Below are 18,472 nucleotides of genomic sequence, written 5' to 3'. Positions count from 1 at the left end.
TACATTTTGAAAAAAAATATATATATATATTTACAATTCCAGGAAAAGCTCATACAGAAATACAAAGTTGTACTTCAAATGTAAAGAAGGGAAAAGAGTGCAAAAGTGGAAGATTGAAAGCGCTGGTTCCCCTTTTTGTCGGCTCGCTCAAGCTTAACAGCACTCTCACAACTTCCTCGTCCAAGTCACAGACGCGTCGCTGTGCTCCTCATCTTGAAGCACATTCGCAAAAAATGGAAGCGGTTAGACCGAAATGAGGAATAATTTCAGTTACGGGACTCTGGCAGAAGAATCACTATCTTATTAAACTCATCGTCGTAGGAGTACTTGGTTAAAGCGACGGTGAGTTTGTTGTTGTTTTAAGTATTGTGACGTCACTGTTGAGCAAAATGTGCTCAAAAATAACATTCTAAACATTCTGAATTATTAATTGTGATCTTTAACACATGGAATGATTTAACAAAACATTAGTGTGCACATACCTGAAAGATGCTATTGCAATTTTAAACATTTATTTTCTGATAAAAGACAGGTTGAAATACACTCCAAAATACACTAATTGAGTGATTCTAGCACTATTTCAATGTGTAGTCATTAATGAATCAATATCATGCCCTCGTGGGCCATAGTTATGTATGAATGCACTATCCTATTCAGATCTGCTCTATCTTTGGAGGATTACTCTTTATAAATAATTTACTTAAAATGGGAGAGTTCTTCTGTATGTTACCCAAACTATTCTTAAAAATGCCAACATTACATCATACCCAACCCATAAATCATCTGTAGTCCAAACTATAAAATTCCAGGCAAAATTCAATAACCCACAATTCTGCAAAATGAATTGTTTTATATTTAAGAGGTTGTGGCCTCATTCAATTTTGGAGATTGAATTGAAGCAATCAGTAAGAGTTGTCCAATCGTTTTACAGTTTGTGGCAATCTAAAGCAAATACGGAGTCTTCTTATAAAATTGTTTTTGTATTTTTATTTTGACAGAAGAAGTGAACTGAATTTATTTTTCTTCAATTTTAACAGATGCATTTTTAAACCAGGTCTCTAACAGAAATTGAACGGACGATCTGATTTCAATTTCCTTTTTGTAAAAAAAAAAAACATGTGCAACAATCAATTATAAGAACATTCATGTATACTGTATGTATTAAGATGAGAGATTGAGATGACTATGCATACGTTTATCAAAGTCTTAATGGCTTGAGAAAAAAAACATGTCCTAAGACTAAAACAATTTGACACGCCTTGTCTATGGGGTTATGCGTTGTAGTTGTTGGTTTGAAGAAAAGGAAGCTCAATGACTTTCTCAATTAGATTGCAACCAACAGAATGTTCAGTTCAAGTTTAGCATCAAAACGCAAGTTGTAATAGAACACAAAACAGAAAATGAAAAATAGTGAAGTTACAGCTAACATTTACATGAAAACACTTTTAGGCAGGCCATGATCTTAAACATACTCTGTATCTGAGCATGGCTTCCTGTGCTGTTGCTTTCCGAGCTAGTTAACTGTACTCCGCACGTAACTTCGAAATCCCATATTTTGGGACTGTATTTTATTTTATTTTTTTTAAATGCATTGTTTACTACAGGGCTCTAATTAGTGATCTAATCTAATTCTTCTCAAAGTAGAATGTGGGCTCCGTCCAGTGATACGCAAAATATCCAGTAATTAAATCTTCAAACTGTCAAATATATTAGAGTAACATATATTGTTAACTTCAACTGTTTTAACTGTCGTGCTCATATGTTTACATGCCCTGGCAGAATTTATGAATTTTTTTTAAAATATTTTTTTGGGGATATTTGGATACAAGTCAAGTGACAACTGAAATAACCCAAATGGCCTGATAAAAAATGTACATATCCTTCAATATTTGGCCTAATAATATACACATTGACACACATAGGTTTAAATTACTGTTAAAAATAATTTTACACACCCATGAATTGTATGATGGTAATTGGTGTCTGTACTGTAAATAGTCATTGATTGGGAGACCTTGCTGCACATTTCATCCATGGGCTGCACTAACTTTCTTGGCTTCTGCGCCATGGGAAATGCGGTAGAACTTTCAAAGGACCTGTGAGAAAAGCTGATGTTATTCTTGGGCAACCTACCTTTTCACCCCTGTAGGTTCATTTCAAGTTCATTTAATTTCTCACATAATGTTCTTCCTTTTCTTTTTTTTCCCTTCACCTGAGTATCCTCTTGTATCATTTTTCCACTTCCTGTTCCTTGGTTACTGTGCTTACTGTACTTATTCTAAGTTCAAGAGGGTAATACCATAAAGTTATGCTCCATTCTCAAATTTTAACAATCTTACAAACCATACATGTGCAAAACTAAGCTAACCACTATTATTAGTGAAATTACAAAACACTCTTTGATGATGAAAGTGAAATGAGATTTTTCATTATGCACTAAATTCTCATACATGAATTGATTTCATATATCAGCCAACCCTTTCACAACAAAACAACAAGCAAATATTGCATAGGTCTTCAATGGCATCTAAAAGCTGTGTCTCCTTCTTAACCACCAGGACATCACCATGGGTTGTGTGGGCTCAAAGAAGGATCGGGAGAATCTTCGGAAAGGGAGCAGTGACATGCAGAAAAGTGCACCGACAACCCACTACGTCAAAGATCCCACAGCGGGAAATTCTAAAGTTGTAAGCAATCACCGTGAAAAGAATGTGGAGCAATGTAACACAAAGAATTCTTCCATCCAATCCATTTGAAAGAATGTATTTTTTACAATTCTTTTACAATTGAAAAACTCAAAACAACAGAAAGTGTAACAAACTTTTGAGAGGTACCATTTTCTGTGATAACTTCTTATCCTCTTATTTTCCTTAAAGAAGTATGTCAGACGTTTTCCCCTTCAGTTTTAAGCAGTTCCCAGATGTCATAGCATGTCTGTGTCATGCTTTTGACAAAATTATTATAGATAAACAAAACAGAACATTTTATACAATACAATTTTTAGCCATTTTGAAAGTGTGGCATGTCTCTGTGAATGAATTATTTGTTTGATTGTTGTATTGCAAAATGAAGAATGGAAAGATCTATGTGCAGGCAATTTGCATATTGTAAGGACTCGGATGTGTGTCATGGGTAGAAGTGCACTGCTGCTATCTACTTCGTATTAGGTGGTTCCTCTGGCCATTGCTTCCTGTCTTTCACCCAAAGTGAAGAAATAAGAATTGACGAAAGCAGAAGCAGAGCGTCAAAATGGCAGCAGATGCGTGATTGAAATCTCACTATTAAGCAACAACCAAGATCAGTCAACCTGTAGATGCAGCATTATATAGCACACACAGCTAGTTTTACTTCCTGGTTGTTTTTCATGTACTTCACAAGGGGAAAACTACCAGCCCCGAGACTTAAAGTTGATAAGAACAAATCCTTCCTGTCTGTCAAATAAGTACTTCAACTTGCCGTGTAATGTCATCTATAATGTTGTTAACATTCAAGTTTTGATTTGTCTTTTTTTTTTTGGTTCACAGAGCAAAACGCCATCCAGTGCAAATATAACAGATGGTTCGTATCTCCGTCTCTTAAATCCTTCTGCTTCATTGTCAACCTCGGCTACTTGTACTTGCATCATCTGCAATGTATCACATTGCTCTTATGCAACGTTGGTCAGCACCATGTAAGGCAATACACACAAGTAAGCAGAGAATTAGTTTAGGCCACATGAATCCTATGTACATCCTATATCAGGTGCCTAACATGAGTAAAGATGAACCTCTAACAATGAACATAGTTTATGGATATATGGATGTGCATAGTGACAGCATCAGCATTTCAGGCGACACACTGTTCTGGGAAAAAGTCAGAATCAGATCTTGTTCCATTGCATATTTTTTTTGTTGGAGGGCTGACATTTACAACTTCCTAGTTTTCTGGACCGAAGCTCAAATAAACTGTTAATAATGATATTAAATAGGTTCCCTTTCCATTTATATTTAACAGAGTAATGTTCATGCTATTGACACTAAACACTTGAGTGCAAGCTGTTTTCTTTTCAAGCTATTTTATTGGATGGACATGATGGACATTGCAAATCTAAGGATGGATATTCATCCATGAGCACTTTAATATACATGATTTTTCGTCTCCTTTTCCCATATTTACGTAGGAGACAACATTGGTATTGCACTTTATGATTATGATGCCATTCATGATGGAGACCTTGGCTTCAAGAAGGGGGACAAACTTAAAATTTTGGAAGAGTGAGTAGGAGAGTCACCCGTGACATATCTTTCCTTTCTTGTTGGATTGTTGATAGAAGTTAAAGTCGTTCTGTAAATATCTGCGGTTTTCTCTCTCTATAGATCAGGGGAGTGGTGGCGAGCGATGTCGATCAGTACAGGTCAAGAAGGCTTCATCCCCAGCAATTATGTTGGTAAAGATACCCTGGAGGCAGAGGAGTAAGTAGACTTACACAAGTAATAAAATGACCTGACAACAGAAATAACCTTAAAATTATTCAAATAAGAAGAGAAGCGTGTCTGTTTGTCAAATCGTGGTTTGTGTCACTTTGCATCACAAAATCATAAAACTTCTGTCCTCTAAAGTCTAAATAAATCAACTAATGCTTTTCTTGTTCTGTATTGCTCTGTATTTTTCATGGGAGTGCTGCACAAATGTGATTTTTAATTTAGCATGACAGTTAAGTAAAATACAAGCACAAAACACAGCTTGAAAGGAAAGAGCACAGCACCTTGTTTTGGACTGAGATGTGGTTTCTGCTCTAATGGTTGTTTCCTGTTGTTGAGGTGGTTTTTTAAGGGAGTGAGCAGGAGAGATGCCGAGAGGCAGCTTCTGGCCCCTGGAAACAAAGTAGGATCGTTTTTGATCCGAGACAGTGAGTCCAACAAAGGTGAGTCAAGTATAAACTATTCATAACTTAGTAGAGCCCAACTTGTTATAGTATAAGTTGTGCCAAATTGTGATGGTTAACTTTTGAACATTTTGTCATCAAGGGAGTCATTGTTTGTTATTTGTTTTTTTCCACAATTCAAAGCAGTCCCAAGTATGCTAACGTGTCCGTGTAATGCTTTGAAAACCACTAGGATCAAGAATTACAGGATGTTGACTGAATATTTTTAAGCTTTGCTAAAAATGTGCCCGTTATGAAGGACCAGTCCTGTCTCCTGCAAATGAGCGACTGTTCACCCCATATACAATTGAAGAAGTGTTTTTTTTTTTTTAATTGCTCACAGTGGTGTAAACATTCCAGATATATTTATACACTATACGTACGTACATACAGTATTCTCAAACTGTAATTTTAAAAACAGATACAATTGAGGAAGTACACAAGTCCGGTTGATTCAGTGCGCAAACAAAGCAATGTAAAATATGACCGTTATAAAAAGTAGAGAACAGTAAAACAATTCTTCTTCCTTGTTTTGCAAGAACATGTAAATAATTGACATAAGTCGAGATCACAGTAACACTTGGTAAGTGTAAGTCAGTATGCTTGTACATAAATGAATAGGTGAATTTTAAGCAGTGATTTATTGGCTCTACTCAAAGTGGTCGTACATGTGCCAGGAAAGTGACTGATGTGGAAAAAAAAAGCTTAATTTAACATGATTTCTTCTCTCTCTCTCTCTCTCTCTCTCTCTCTCTCTCTCTCTCTCTCTCTCTCTCTCTCTCTCTCTCTCTTTAACTACAGGAAGCTTCTCCCTGTCTGTCAGGGACACCGATGGCCCATCTGGTGACACTGTTAAACATTATAAGATCCGTATGCTGGACAATGGAGGATTTTACATCTCTCCCCGGATCACATTCAGCAACCTGCAGGACCTGGTCAAGCATTATAAGAGTGAGTGTGACTTGGCTCAACTTGATGAACTAGACCTAAACGCAGAAGTCTTGTATATTTGTGATTCATCGCAATGTGTGTGTTTTTTATTCCCTCTAGAGCAAGGTGATGGCCTTTGCCAACCCCTGACCAACCCTTGCCTGAGTGCTAAACCAGAGAAGCCCTGGGAGAAAGACGCCTGGGAAATCCAAAGGTCATCACTTAAACTGGAGAAAAGGCTCGGTGCTGGCCAGTTTGGAGATGTCTGGCTGGGTACGATGCATTCAAGCATCTTTCCCACTCTGCTAGTGGGTTGCATTTGAATATCTTGCATTTTACTTTCAGCGACATACAACAAACACACCAAGGTAGCAGTGAAGACCATGAAACCTGGGAGCATGTCGGTAGAAGCCTTCATGGCTGAGGCCAATCTGATGAAGACTTTACAGCATGACAAACTGGTGCGACTCCATGCTGTGGTCACCAAGGAAGAGCCCATTTATATTATCACTGAATTAATGGAAAAAGGTAAGATATGTGCACAAAAGAGGTTGTGATAAAGGCTGTTGATTAAGATAACCAAAGACCAGATATAGTTTAAATTATATTTGAATTCAAATTTCATTAAATTATATTTGAATTCAAATTTTGCATTTACTTTGTGAACTACTGCTGCGGTGTCATATTTCATCATCACAATGATTTGTGCTTGCAAATCACTCCGACGCCCGTGCATTACTTTGAGAGCATTACTTTGAGAGCGGGTGTTTGGAGAGGAAGAGTGTGCTTTTGCTATACATAAAAATTATGATTCAAGGATGACACTATACTGCTGAGCAAGCCAACACTACGTGCAACAACTCATTTCATGCATTATTTTTTCTCGCACAAAAATCAACTGACTCAAAATTTTAATATTGTTGACTTACTGTATTTGTTCAGCGTGACATTCTAAATCCGCAAGAAAATGTAGGCACTATGTATATAGTAAGACACGGCAAACGCAACTATGTCTGCCATCTAGCGGTGAGTGGTGATACAGTCGACCCCCTTCTCATACTCTTGTTTAGACACCTTCGCAGAGTCAGTCTTTTTTTTTTTTTCAATTTCTTCTCAGTATATTTTTAAAAATATTTGTCTCGTTGTAGTGCATGGGGGAACAAAATACAAAGATGAAAATGTTCTCTTCACTGCCAATGAAAGCCCAACATGCATTTTTCTTATGATGTTTGCCTGTGCTCATGCATACAGGTAGTTTATTAGACTTCCTCAAGAGTGATGAAGGCAGTCGCGTCCCACTTCCCAAGCTCATCGACTTCTCTGCCCAGGTAAGAATCTCTCGGTCACATCACGATCTTCAACGATTATCTTTAATCATTGGAGCAAGTCCACAGGTGCATATGTGCATATGGGTTGTGTCGGATTAGTTGAGCCAGACACATGATGAGACCAAAGTAAGGCATCAAAGTGCTATTGCAAACGTAATTTGAGATGATTTGTAGAAAAATCCATACCATTTGGCTTTTCATGTCTTATTCACTCGAAATGTCAACCAACTGTGCTTATTTTCATCAGTTCTCCGCTCCAAACATGGAAGATTATGATCAAATATTTGTGACATCTGTGTGTATATACGTGCATTAATATACATTTTTTCCTGCTGGACCTAGCCCATTTAATTAAGTTGTGCTATAACAGTCCTCTTTGTTACTGAGCAACTTTTTCATTTGCCAATGACAAATAAGTAGTTTAGTACATAAGAATGTTTTTGTCAGCCTGAAATGCAAAAAAAACCCCTTTTTTTTTTCCAGAAAAAAAAGCTTATTCTGATCATTTTATGGCATTAGAGTATATTTCTATTTTTAATATAGTCCTAATAGTCCTTTGAAGTTTTGTTTCGATTCTTGGCTAATCCTCAAACAGCACGCTATACGTTAACACTTTGTGGAATATCGTATCACTGCCGTAGGAAACCAGCAAAAGGGTGCCAACAGAAACTGACCAATGTGTTCTGCACTGAACTGAACGATTTCCCATTTTCATGATTTTGTCACACCGACTGCGAGGAATTACGTTCTTACTCCATTACTGTGACTTGTTTATCCATAGATAGCAGAGGGTATGGCCTTCATTGAGCAGAGGAACTACATCCACCGAGACTTGAGGGCCGCCAACATTCTGGTCAATAAAGCTTTAGTATGCAAAATCGCTGACTTTGGCCTCGCTCGCATCATTGAAGACAATGAATACACAGCAAGGGAAGGTACGACTTACTGCGGTATTATTTAATTTCCTCTTAATCTAGCTGGGAACACAGAAGAACACAGTAACGCAACCAAGATTCCTAAATTTAAAGAAGAGTGATTTGTGAACTGGCTGAATCTAAAGTTCACCACTATTGTACGAGAAGATGTGTGGAATGCAAACTTAAATACTATTTTATGGTTCTTCAGGAGCAAGATTTCCCATTAAGTGGACAGCACCTGAAGCTATCAACTACGGCTGTTTCACTATTAAGTCAGATGTCTGGTCTTTTGGCATTTTGCTGACTGAGATCATCAGTTATGGACGTACACCCTACCCAGGTAACAACTTCACTATTGATACAGTGCTCCCTCGCGCTATAACAATAAAAGCCACTACTATCCAGTATACTATCACCAAACTATGTGTAGTTTTGTCTCTTTTGGTATTTTGAGATTTCCCTCGCAAAACATTCCACAGGAGATCATCGTAATACCTCTCAATGTTCAAGAGGCTATTTACCAAATTGGTTTTATTTTTAGGGATGACAAACCCAGAGGTGATCCGTTCACTGGAGAAAGGCTATCGAATGCAGCGTCAGGACAGTTGTCCCAAGGAACTCTATGACATCATGCTAGAGTGTTGGAAGAACAAACCAGATAACCGTCCAACCTTTGATTACCTAAAGAGTGTCCTGGAGGATTTCTACACAGCCACAGAGAGCCAGTACCAGCAGCAACCGTGACTCACATTCTTCTTTTTTTTTTTTGGTCCGTTTCATGATGTAGTATTTGTACAAAAACGTTAAAGTATTTTCCTGTATCCTCTGTCAATCCATCTGTACGTCTCAATAACTTGATGTCTCAGCCGGCTGTGGACAAAACATTTTTATTTAAATTAAAAAAAAGCACCATTTTAATTATTAACAATTAACAATTTCCTGGCATTTTGTTGTCAGAAGTTAAAGTCTAAAGAATTTCCTGCCACCACAATTTGCACAAATTGTCAGTAGATTAAAGTTGTATGTTGGAGTATGAATTGCAAAAAAAAAGTTGTGGAAGCTCAAGGATAGCTACTTGATCCAAATTTGAGAAAGAATGATTGAATGACCACTTTTATTAAGGGCTTTCAAAATGTCTTGGTATTTGTGCCTTTAAATTATATTTTGCTTTCTTTTATGTGAGACATCCTTGAATGCTTTTTTGTTTTGATTTAGTCATTTATTCTGTGAAGAAAGGAAAGCTCACTTATGTATTAGCCTTCATTTTGCTCTTTGGAAAAATAACTTATACTTACATGTAAAAATCTGCCATATTGCTCACATAAAAGCAAAACAACCTCTCAATGGTCTTTTTGGAATGTTTGTCAAGAAGTGATGAATTAATTATGTTGATTCCATTCCTAGACTCAAGAGCCCAGATTTTTCTTTTTTTTTTTTTTTACCTAAAGTCCCTTTGCTTGTTTCGTTTGTGGCAATTCAACAAATATTGACACTTTTAAAATAAAATATTTTAATATTTAAGAAACATTTATTTGTCTCGGTGAGTGATTCCAAAATAAATGCTTTTTTCTTACTATATGCGGGTCCATTGTAATGAATGAGTCACATCCACATTGCATTGTAATTCTACCAAAAATATAAAACGCGTTCTATGACGTCACCAATGACACGTATTCAAAATGGCGGCTGCGGCTATGGTGAGTGAAGCAATCATTACTCCTTTTAACCACCCATTTCTGATTGTCTCTTCTAATTTTAAGACGGATACAGTGTCTTGATGGGTCACTTGCGTCTCGAGATTATTCGGTAGATAAATGTTTGAGAATTAGAACCGATTTGGCCGATTTGGCTGCTGTCCGGTGTTGACGCGCTTGCTAACTTCCTGATAGTTAGCTAACGTCACTTAGCTTTCTTTACTGTGCCTCCTAAAACGTATTGGTCAGCTCCATTAAACTATGTTGACAAAGTAGAGGGAGGCCAGGGACAATTTTGTCAGACTGTCATTCATTTATTCATTGATGTTTGAATAGACAGCCGAACTTGGGATCTGTATTAGCTGTTATCATCCCAGGCTGCATCACTCATATTGCTGACAGTGCATCAGTTGCTACCGAAAGGAACTTCCAACAACTAGTGTTGGGCAAGCTACTTGCAAATCTATCTACATTTAAGTGAAGCTTTTCCAGACTTAAGCTATACACCAGAGGAATGTAGAACGTACAGCTTTTCAGCTGCCTATCCTGTCTGAATTCCATTTTCGCATAGACGTTCAGTTTTATTCTATCGCTGCCCAATAACATAATTCTTGCGTGTGTGAGATGTTAACTGTTGTTGCTGACAACATTACTGTCAATTATTGTAACTTCAGGAACTAACTGAAGGATCCATGTTGTGGCAACGATCCCCAACCACTGGACGCATCTTGAATTTGGGCCACAGGAGAAGGCAGCGACAAACATTTGGCTGTGTTAGATTAAAATCAATTCAGAGATGAGAATGAAATCACTGCAAGGATGACAAAAAAAAACAAGTGATTAAAATGCTGAGACACTTGACACCTGGCACAAAAACTTGTATACAAATGGAAATCTACACTGTAGATTCTCCGAATGATACCCTCCGACCAGCCGTCGGACAAAAACAAAAACGTTGCCAGCGTTAGTCAACCGTCTGTAGTAAGAAAATATCTTGAGTCTTTCTCTCGGTTTGTTTGCTAACGGCATTGTCTAATCAACTGCTTAATCACTTTCCAAGGAACTTTGGTATTGACTTTTTAAAGGGGTGCATTTTGTGTTTGTCTACGTCTGCAGTGCCATTTTTTTGGTAATCTACACTGAAGAATCGCTGATGAATTTGTTTTGATTGATTCTTGACATAACCTGTTATGTGTGTTACAGGAAAGGTGGTGGGCCTTGTTGCTTCTGTCCTTGTTCCCTGTGGTGTTGCCCTTCTACGTTCCTGGTGTTGCTCCCCGGGACTTCCATGAAGGAGATGTTGTAGATATTAAGGTATGAACACTCTCAACTAAATTTTTTTTTTGTTTTTTTTTTTGTTTAAATAAAGACATGCGTCTTTCTTTTCTCGGAGCTGGAAATTTAACAGGAGGAAGGAATTTAATTATCCGTCCATTTAGGGGCTGGGGAGGGAAAAAAGTCGAATAAGTCGACCACAAAAATAAGTCCACTTAAAATATTTGGCTCAAGGCTTCAGCTGCATCATTGTCTGATTCGTGGAAACATAACTGACGGGTGCTAATTTTTGCATTAACCTTCACTGAAGGGGTCTTCCTGCAGCGCTTCATCTGATTGAATGGACTATCATACTGTTTCAATGAATATTATACAGCATCGCGTTATGTGTTCAATGTGGCCCACTTGCAGCCTGGTCATCCTGGAAAGTGGATGCCCCCATCGGTGGCCCCTTCTCATGATGGTCAAAACTGCTTTGAACTTGAAGAAATCTCTGAATGTCAAAACCTGTCTCATCGTTTGTCTTGCAGGCTGTGAAGATGACAAGCTCTCATACCCAGCTTCCTTATGAATACTACTCCCTGCCATATTGTAAACCTCAGTCTGTTGTCTACAAGGGAGAGAACCTTGGTAAGTGGTGGCCAGAGTTATCAGTAATGTGTCAATGTTGCAACTCTCAAAATAGCTTTTTCTTGCAGGTGAGGTGTTGCGTGGAGACCGAATTGTGAACACCCCCTTCAGTGTGGAAATGAACAAGGACAAGAACTGTGAGGTGGTGTGCGACAAGAAAAAACTCAGCAAAGCCGAAAGCAAGTTGTTTGCAGAGAGAATACAGGAGGAGTATTACGTCCACCTGTGAGTATTTTTTCTTATCTATTACCAGAGCCAGTAACCCCTAGTGCAGATAGCAAGACTATCACTCCGTCTCGATATAAACCACATTTCCATCAATATGCCCGTTATCCCAAGCTTTGAAGATGTTATTCCGCAAAGGAAACCAAACCCCAACACCTTCCTATATTTGTTTAGTATTGCAGATAATCTGCCAGTAGCCACCAGGTTGGAGGTGTATTTCAATCGAGAAGCAGGAGCAGAAGAGAAGGACATGAAGGATATCCAGTTTGAACATGGCTACAGGCTGGGCTTTGTGGACAACAACAAGGTAGATCATGTCTGCATTTCCGAATGCAGAGTATGTTTTTGTTTGTTTTGGGTACTTCCAACTTCCGTTATATTCTGGTTGGTTATTGAATTTTTCTGTTTTTTTATATAATGTCAACATTTCTTCATGCTAAAATGGAGAGTTGCTTCAGTTCCATAATTTTAGAACTTTGGGAGTTGAGTCAAAATGTGTTTGAATATTTTGGTTAAATGCCACTTATTATTGTTTTTACAAATTTTGTGCTTTTTCTCCGCTCCCTCACAGTTTTATCTGCACAACCACCTTTCCTTCATCATTTACTTCCATCGGGAGAAGCTGGAAGAGGGAGAGCAGCACAATTACAGAGTGGTGCGATTTGAGGTCGTACCCCAAAGTGTAAAAGTAGAAGGTAGTTGTCGACACTTGTTGCTACGCTTTTGTCTGAATCCACATGGGAACTTGGCCTGTGTTTATTCCCAGATCTGATGGCTGTGCAAAAAGAGAAAACTTGCACCTTGCCAGAGGCGAGCAGCTCCGCTCCACTGGAGATTGACCCCAGCAAGGAGAACGAGGTTCTCTTCACGTACTCTGTGCACTGGGAGGTCAGTGGCTGTTGTGACTTTTCTTGAAAACAGAACACGTTTGTGTTGCTCAGACCCCGAACAACAGACCCAATATGTTTTGACACACAGTTAGACCATCAGTCTTGAAGCGTAACCTGGCTAGAAAGAGTATTTCAAGTGAGGACATGATGATTCACGGATTTGTGCGTCAATTGTGTGTCAGCACAATTTCAGCATAACTTGTGTGTATGCACTTATTGCGAATGAGGCCAATTGAGATAGCAGTACAATAGCAACACAAATCTCAATCACATATGAGATGTGATTACAATTACATTTATTACAATCGCTGTCTAATGGGAAATGCATTGTCAGTGTGAGTTAGTGTTAGGGTTAATACTTCTCTTCAGAGACATCATAATGAACAGTTACTAAAGAAAGAGCTTACAAAAGAAGATTTTAAGAAAGATGATGTTATGCTACAGTTTTAAAGTGGCAAGAATGTCCGGGAGAGTAAGCTTGAAGCAATCAATGAAATCAGCATCACTTTCTAAAGGACGTCTTTGTAGTTTAATCTTTTTTTTTAAATATATTTTATTTTACGGCGAGATTAATATATGGTAAAAACATCTGAGTGGCTTTTTGACCTTCGCAGGAGAGTGAGGTGAAATGGGCCTCTCGATGGGACACCTACCTGACCATGAGCGACGTGCAGATACACTGGTTCTCAATTGTCAACTCTGTGGTGGTGGTTTTCTTCCTCTCTGGTATGCTTTTCAAATCTTACACAAATGTGTGCCCCAGATTAGATCATAAATATACATATACTCACAATGGACAAGAATGTTACTACTTTTCTTCCTCTGGGTTAGAATGATACTTTACACATCATTACTAGTGAAAATTACTTAAAGAAAACAAATCCGCCCTGAAGTCTGTAGAGGGACTTTCTGTTAAATTGCTTTCACCGTGCTCAAATGGTTTAAAGAAATGCGTGTGTTATGTCTTTTCCCTTTCAGGTATCTTAAGTATGATCATCATCAGAACTTTAAGGAAGGACATTGCTAATTACAACAGAGAGGATGATATTGTAAGTCTCTGGTGAAATGTGATTGTTCTGCCTGCTGGACCAAGATGCTGCAGCAATGTGACTGTTTTCTTTTCTGCCTTGCACAAATCAGGAGGACACAATGGAAGAGTCAGGATGGAAGAATGTCCATGGTGATGTCTTCAGGCCACCTCAGTATCCCATGATTCTCAGCTCACTTCTAGGATCAGGGATCCAGCTCTTTTGCATGATCCTCATTGTCATCTGTGAGTGTTTATTGAATTTGCGCTAATCCTACCCTTTACTTTTGCATAAAAACTAAATGTCTGCGTACATATCTTCATACAGTGCTTCAAGATAACTTGCAAACAATCTTTGTTTTTGAAGTAAAATTAAATCTTTTTATAACAAAACATCTAAGATAATAGTTTGCCACAGACGGCAAATATTCTTCGATAATGAGTGATTGTTCTTCCTCTTTCTCTCTGTGTAGTTGTCGCCATGTTGGGCATGTTATCTCCTTCGAGTAGAGGAGCTTTGATGACCACTGCATGCTTCCTCTTCATGTTTATGGGGTGAGATCTTTTGACTTTTGATTCCTCCCCAAGAAGATGGAGCGAATCAGGTTTTAGATGGTGTTTAGATGTTTTCTCTTGGGTTGTTGGCGTTTTGCAGTGTATTCGGAGGTTACTTTGCCGGGAGACTCTACCGCACACTGAAAGGCCATCGGTGGAGAAAAGGAGCATTTTGTGTGAGTGTTCAAATTAGCTTCAGTCACAGGGGCACGTAACGTTTTTTTGACCTTGGGTCCCAACTTTACTTGTACAAAGTGGCCCATTCACATCCAGTATATCACTAAGAAAAAACTTTTCTTGTTTGTGAACTCAGTTTGCTACTTGGACATGTGAAAAGCTTTGTGCTATCTCCCGTAGACTGCAACTTTGTATCCAGCTGTGGTGTTTGGAATCTGCTTCATCCTAAACTGTTTCATCTGGGGAGAGCACTCCTCTGGGGCGGTGAGTGTCAAAACAGGATATAGACCAAGCGATCTGCATGTTGTAATAATGACAATTAGCAGAGCTTCTCAAAATGCCAGATGTTATGGACTTGTTGATACGAGCCCTGCAGCAAGTTTCCACTACATGAACACAAAATTAACAATTGCAGCGTCATTATGCCTTATTCAGGTGCCTTTCACGACCATGCTGGCTCTGCTGTGCATGTGGTTTGGTATCTCCATGCCCTTGGTCTACCTGGGTTACTACTTTGGTTTCCGCAAGCAGCCGTATGACAACCCCGTGCGCACCAACCAAATCCCTCGGCAGGTCCCAGAGCAGCGCTGGTACATGAACAAGTTTGTGGGGTGAGGGTTGACACAACTCCAATAATCTTTTCGATGGCTTATTCAAGGCCTGTTCGTTTATGCTACAATGGTTTTATTTTTCCCCACTTTCATTAGAATCCTGATGGCGGGGATCCTACCATTTGGTGCCATGTTCATAGAGCTCTTCTTCATTTTTAGTGTAAGTGCCATTACTGTTACAAATTGAAGGCAGTCTTCTCTCTGTTACGTACATTTTAGTATGTTTATTTGCCAAACAGACGGTAGTAATGAATTGTTCCTTTCTCAGCACTCCCTTGCAGTAATGTACATTAACTTGTACTTTGACTTCTTTAGGCCATCTGGGAGAATCAATTCTATTATCTCTTTGGCTTCCTGTTTCTGGTCTTCATCATATTGGTAGTCTCCTGCTCTCAGATCAGCATTGTCATGGTTTATTTCCAGCTGTGTGCAGAGGTATGTATAATTTTTCATAAAGTAAAATTTATGAATGTCACCATGTTCAAATGTTGATGCTATTTTTTTTTAAAGAAAGAGTAGGATATAATTTTTGATTATGTAAAATTATATATTTACTGTTACATTGTGATAGTTGACCAGTAGCCACTGAATGACCCCTCCTGTTTTTTTTGTTTTTTTTTTGTTTTATATCTCCCTTATATATTATTCAGTTATTCAACTTTTGGGTGAAATTTCAGAATTAACTTTGGCCAAAGTGCTCTACGCAACTTTGACTGTTTTTTTGTTTTGTGTCTCTTAACACTCATAAACAGGACTATCGATGGTGGTGGAGAACTTTCCTGGTTTCAGGAGGGTCAGCATTTTATGTCCTCGTGTATGCCGTTTTCTACTTTGTCAACAAGGTAAAAGTTCATACTGTTATCAATGGAGAGTACATGGGGCTCAATAATAATTGCTCCAGTCATTGAATGTGTGTTGGTGTGCTAGTGTGCAGTTTTTGTTCTTTCTGTGCTCATGTTGGTTTTCTCCTGGTAATCTTGCGTAGAAAGCAAGACATTCTAATAAAATACATATTAAAGTAGGGCTGCTTGATAATGAAATCCAAAGTAATTTCATCTCCAAAGGGGCGTTGCAAATAAAAAGTTTGGGAACCACATTTTATGTGGCCCACGAAGACACATTGTGCATCAAATTCGTGTGTCATTACTAGAATTGCAAATTGTCTTCACATAAATATATATATATATTTTTTTAATATTTGACCAGTTTTTACTCGTCTGATTTGAAAACGAGTTATTTGTCAGTTTGTTTTGTAGCTTTTACTGTATATAATATGAGGTGCTCATACATTTATTTGGGTTGACAGCCATAATGGCCCTCCGAAAGAAGCTATGACTACAATGCGGCCCGTGGAAAAAATGAGTTTGACACCCCTTGTTTAGATGATGATGAGAACATATCAAGTAGGAATTTGAATCAAAGATGAATGAAAAGTCGACATCCATCCATACATAAGGTGCTCTAAATTACAAGGTGCACTGTTGATTTTTCAGTCAAAGGATTTTTAGTGCGCTTTAAGGTGTGAAAAATCTGGGCTTTTCACCAAAACAAAAAAAAAACATCAGATGAGAAATGTGATCTGACAATTTATCCCCTCTTGGTTCTTCTGCAGCTGGACATTGTGGATTTCATCCCATCATTGTTATACTTTGGCTACACCACCCTGATGGTCCTGTCTTTCTGGCTGCTAACTGGCACAATCGGTTTCTATGCCGCCTACATGTTCATTAGGAAGATCTACGCCGCAGTCAAGATAGACTGAGCCAATTGCTGCTGTCGTCTTTTTTTTTTTTTTGTCACATTCACATTTTTTTTATACAAGGATTTTTATTGTCCAACAAGCACTGACTTGTGTGTAGAGGAGGGAAAGCAAGAGTTGCTTTTTTACCCCTCAGTTAAACAGCTAAACCCACTGGCAGGATCACGTAAAATGGTGTCTCCTTCCCTGCCACCCCAGCTTTTTTTCCCACGTATACTGAGATGGAGACTCGGAGGAGGTTTTCTTTGATGGGATTGTTTGCGTCTTCATCTGGTTCCCCTTGCACACAAAACAGTAGGCCAAACAATAGTTTTCTGAACCTTTTGTCTATTTCTTTTTGTGTTTTGAACTTAATTTATCCATGTTTTCAGTTCTGCTATTGCTATTCATTTAATTTGTTGGCTCTAGATCTGTTCATCCAAATATTCCCAGTTACTTCATTTTCACCTCATTTGAGAGACTTTGTCGAAGGAGAGGTGACCTGTGGTTGTGCCGCATTTGTGTCTTATGTTTAACTGATTTACATTGTGACACAGAAATGCATATGGTATATTAAATGCTCTCGTTTTTTAAATGATGTTTCCATACATTTTCTGTGTGACCACTTAAATCACAACTGGATCAAAGTAGCACCTTTTACCCTCAAACGTCTCAATGTACCAAATACGTTGTATTGCCTGATGATTGAAAGATGTGAAAGCAGTGGTCTGAGAGTGGTCTTTATTCAAGAGTCATACTAAGAATGTGTTTAGAATTCCAGTTGTAATTTAAAAAAACCTTTTTATGCTCAATAAGTGACAGGTGTAGTATTTTTAATCCAAGAACCTTTTTTTTTTTCTTCCCGCTGGTTATGGATCTAAATAAAGCTACACATTTTCTGACAGCCGGTGGTAGTTAATCATATTTTATTGGAGGTCATTATCTTTCCACATGTATTCATATAAACCCATGGGGTTATCTGTTGCTATACTTTTAGAATTTGGCCTTAAGAACTGGATGGCCACAGTCTAAATCCCGTTGCGAGCAGAATAAATTGCAATCTCAAGAATTGTCGAAGAGATGCCAGTTCTAATGAATGAAAAACCATAATTCAGCATCTGAAGAAATCTGGATTTTCCCAAGAGATACCATGGTTTTTAATATGGTCACTTTTTATGCCTTATGTCGTAGGTTTCAAACTCAAGGACTGAGGCCCAGATCTGGTCTGCCACTCACTTTTTTGTGTTCCTGTGAAAGCAAATCACATGGGTTGACTTACGATTCTCGCCAAATCTACCATTTTTCAAGCATCCACCTTAATCCTGGGACCTTTCCTTTGGGAACTAATGTGGGAGGAACTTCCGACAAGAAACTGGGTAAAATGCTCCCATTGGTTATGGAGCGGTGTTTTTGAACGGTTTTCTACACACCCTTTACTGAGCGATCAATAGCCGTAATCGCATTGAACAATGTCTTGCACGCCTCGGGAGCTTGTTGCGCAACACCGGCAGTTCTACTAACAAGCAGAAGTTTAACCGAGGACGACAAGAGCATTGGTTTTGACTGGCTTTC

General features: G+C 38.4%; 2 protein-coding genes across 3 annotated transcripts; both read left to right on the top strand.

Annotated features, from left to right (window-relative positions):
• The first annotated feature begins 150 nt into the window (after positions 1 to 150).
• On the top strand, positions 151 to 9,605 carry hck (HCK proto-oncogene, Src family tyrosine kinase). Of its 2 annotated transcripts, XM_037240226.1 has the most exons (14): positions 151 to 342; positions 1,999 to 2,149; positions 2,559 to 2,687; positions 3,525 to 3,558; positions 4,160 to 4,253; positions 4,356 to 4,451; positions 4,800 to 4,903; positions 5,705 to 5,854; positions 5,954 to 6,106; positions 6,179 to 6,361; positions 7,085 to 7,161; positions 7,943 to 8,096; positions 8,287 to 8,418; positions 8,620 to 9,605. In XM_037240226.1, the coding sequence occupies exons 3-14, from the start codon at positions 2,568 to 2,570 to the stop codon at positions 8,820 to 8,822; spliced, it is 1,500 nt and encodes a 499-aa protein (XP_037096121.1). In that variant the 5' UTR covers positions 151 to 342; positions 1,999 to 2,149; positions 2,559 to 2,567; the 3' UTR covers positions 8,823 to 9,605. The 2 variants fall into 2 exon arrangements, with proteins under 2 accessions (XP_037096121.1, XP_037096111.1); XM_037240216.1 differs by lacking the exon at positions 1,999 to 2,149.
• Positions 9,606 to 9,718: 113 nt separating this feature from the next.
• On the top strand, positions 9,719 to 17,803 carry tm9sf4 (transmembrane 9 superfamily protein member 4). The gene is made up of 18 exons (XM_037239805.1): positions 9,719 to 9,775; positions 10,976 to 11,086; positions 11,578 to 11,677; positions 11,746 to 11,902; positions 12,077 to 12,209; positions 12,474 to 12,597; positions 12,669 to 12,790; positions 13,407 to 13,518; positions 13,771 to 13,841; positions 13,933 to 14,065; positions 14,293 to 14,374; positions 14,475 to 14,550; positions 14,732 to 14,815; positions 14,987 to 15,162; positions 15,259 to 15,322; positions 15,478 to 15,597; positions 15,915 to 16,004; positions 16,775 to 17,803. The coding sequence occupies exons 1-18, from the start codon at positions 9,758 to 9,760 to the stop codon at positions 16,922 to 16,924; spliced, it is 1,923 nt and encodes a 640-aa protein (XP_037095700.1). The 5' UTR covers positions 9,719 to 9,757; the 3' UTR covers positions 16,925 to 17,803.
• The last annotated feature ends 669 nt before the right edge of the window (positions 17,804 to 18,472 follow it).

Source organism: Syngnathus acus, chromosome 2 (genome assembly GCF_901709675.1).
Source record: "Syngnathus acus chromosome 2, fSynAcu1.2, whole genome shotgun sequence".
In the NCBI taxonomy this organism is placed as follows: Eukaryota; Metazoa; Chordata; class Actinopteri; order Syngnathiformes; family Syngnathidae; genus Syngnathus; species Syngnathus acus.
Note: the sequence above shows the minus strand (reverse complement) of the source record. Positions and strands in the feature narration are given on the sequence as shown.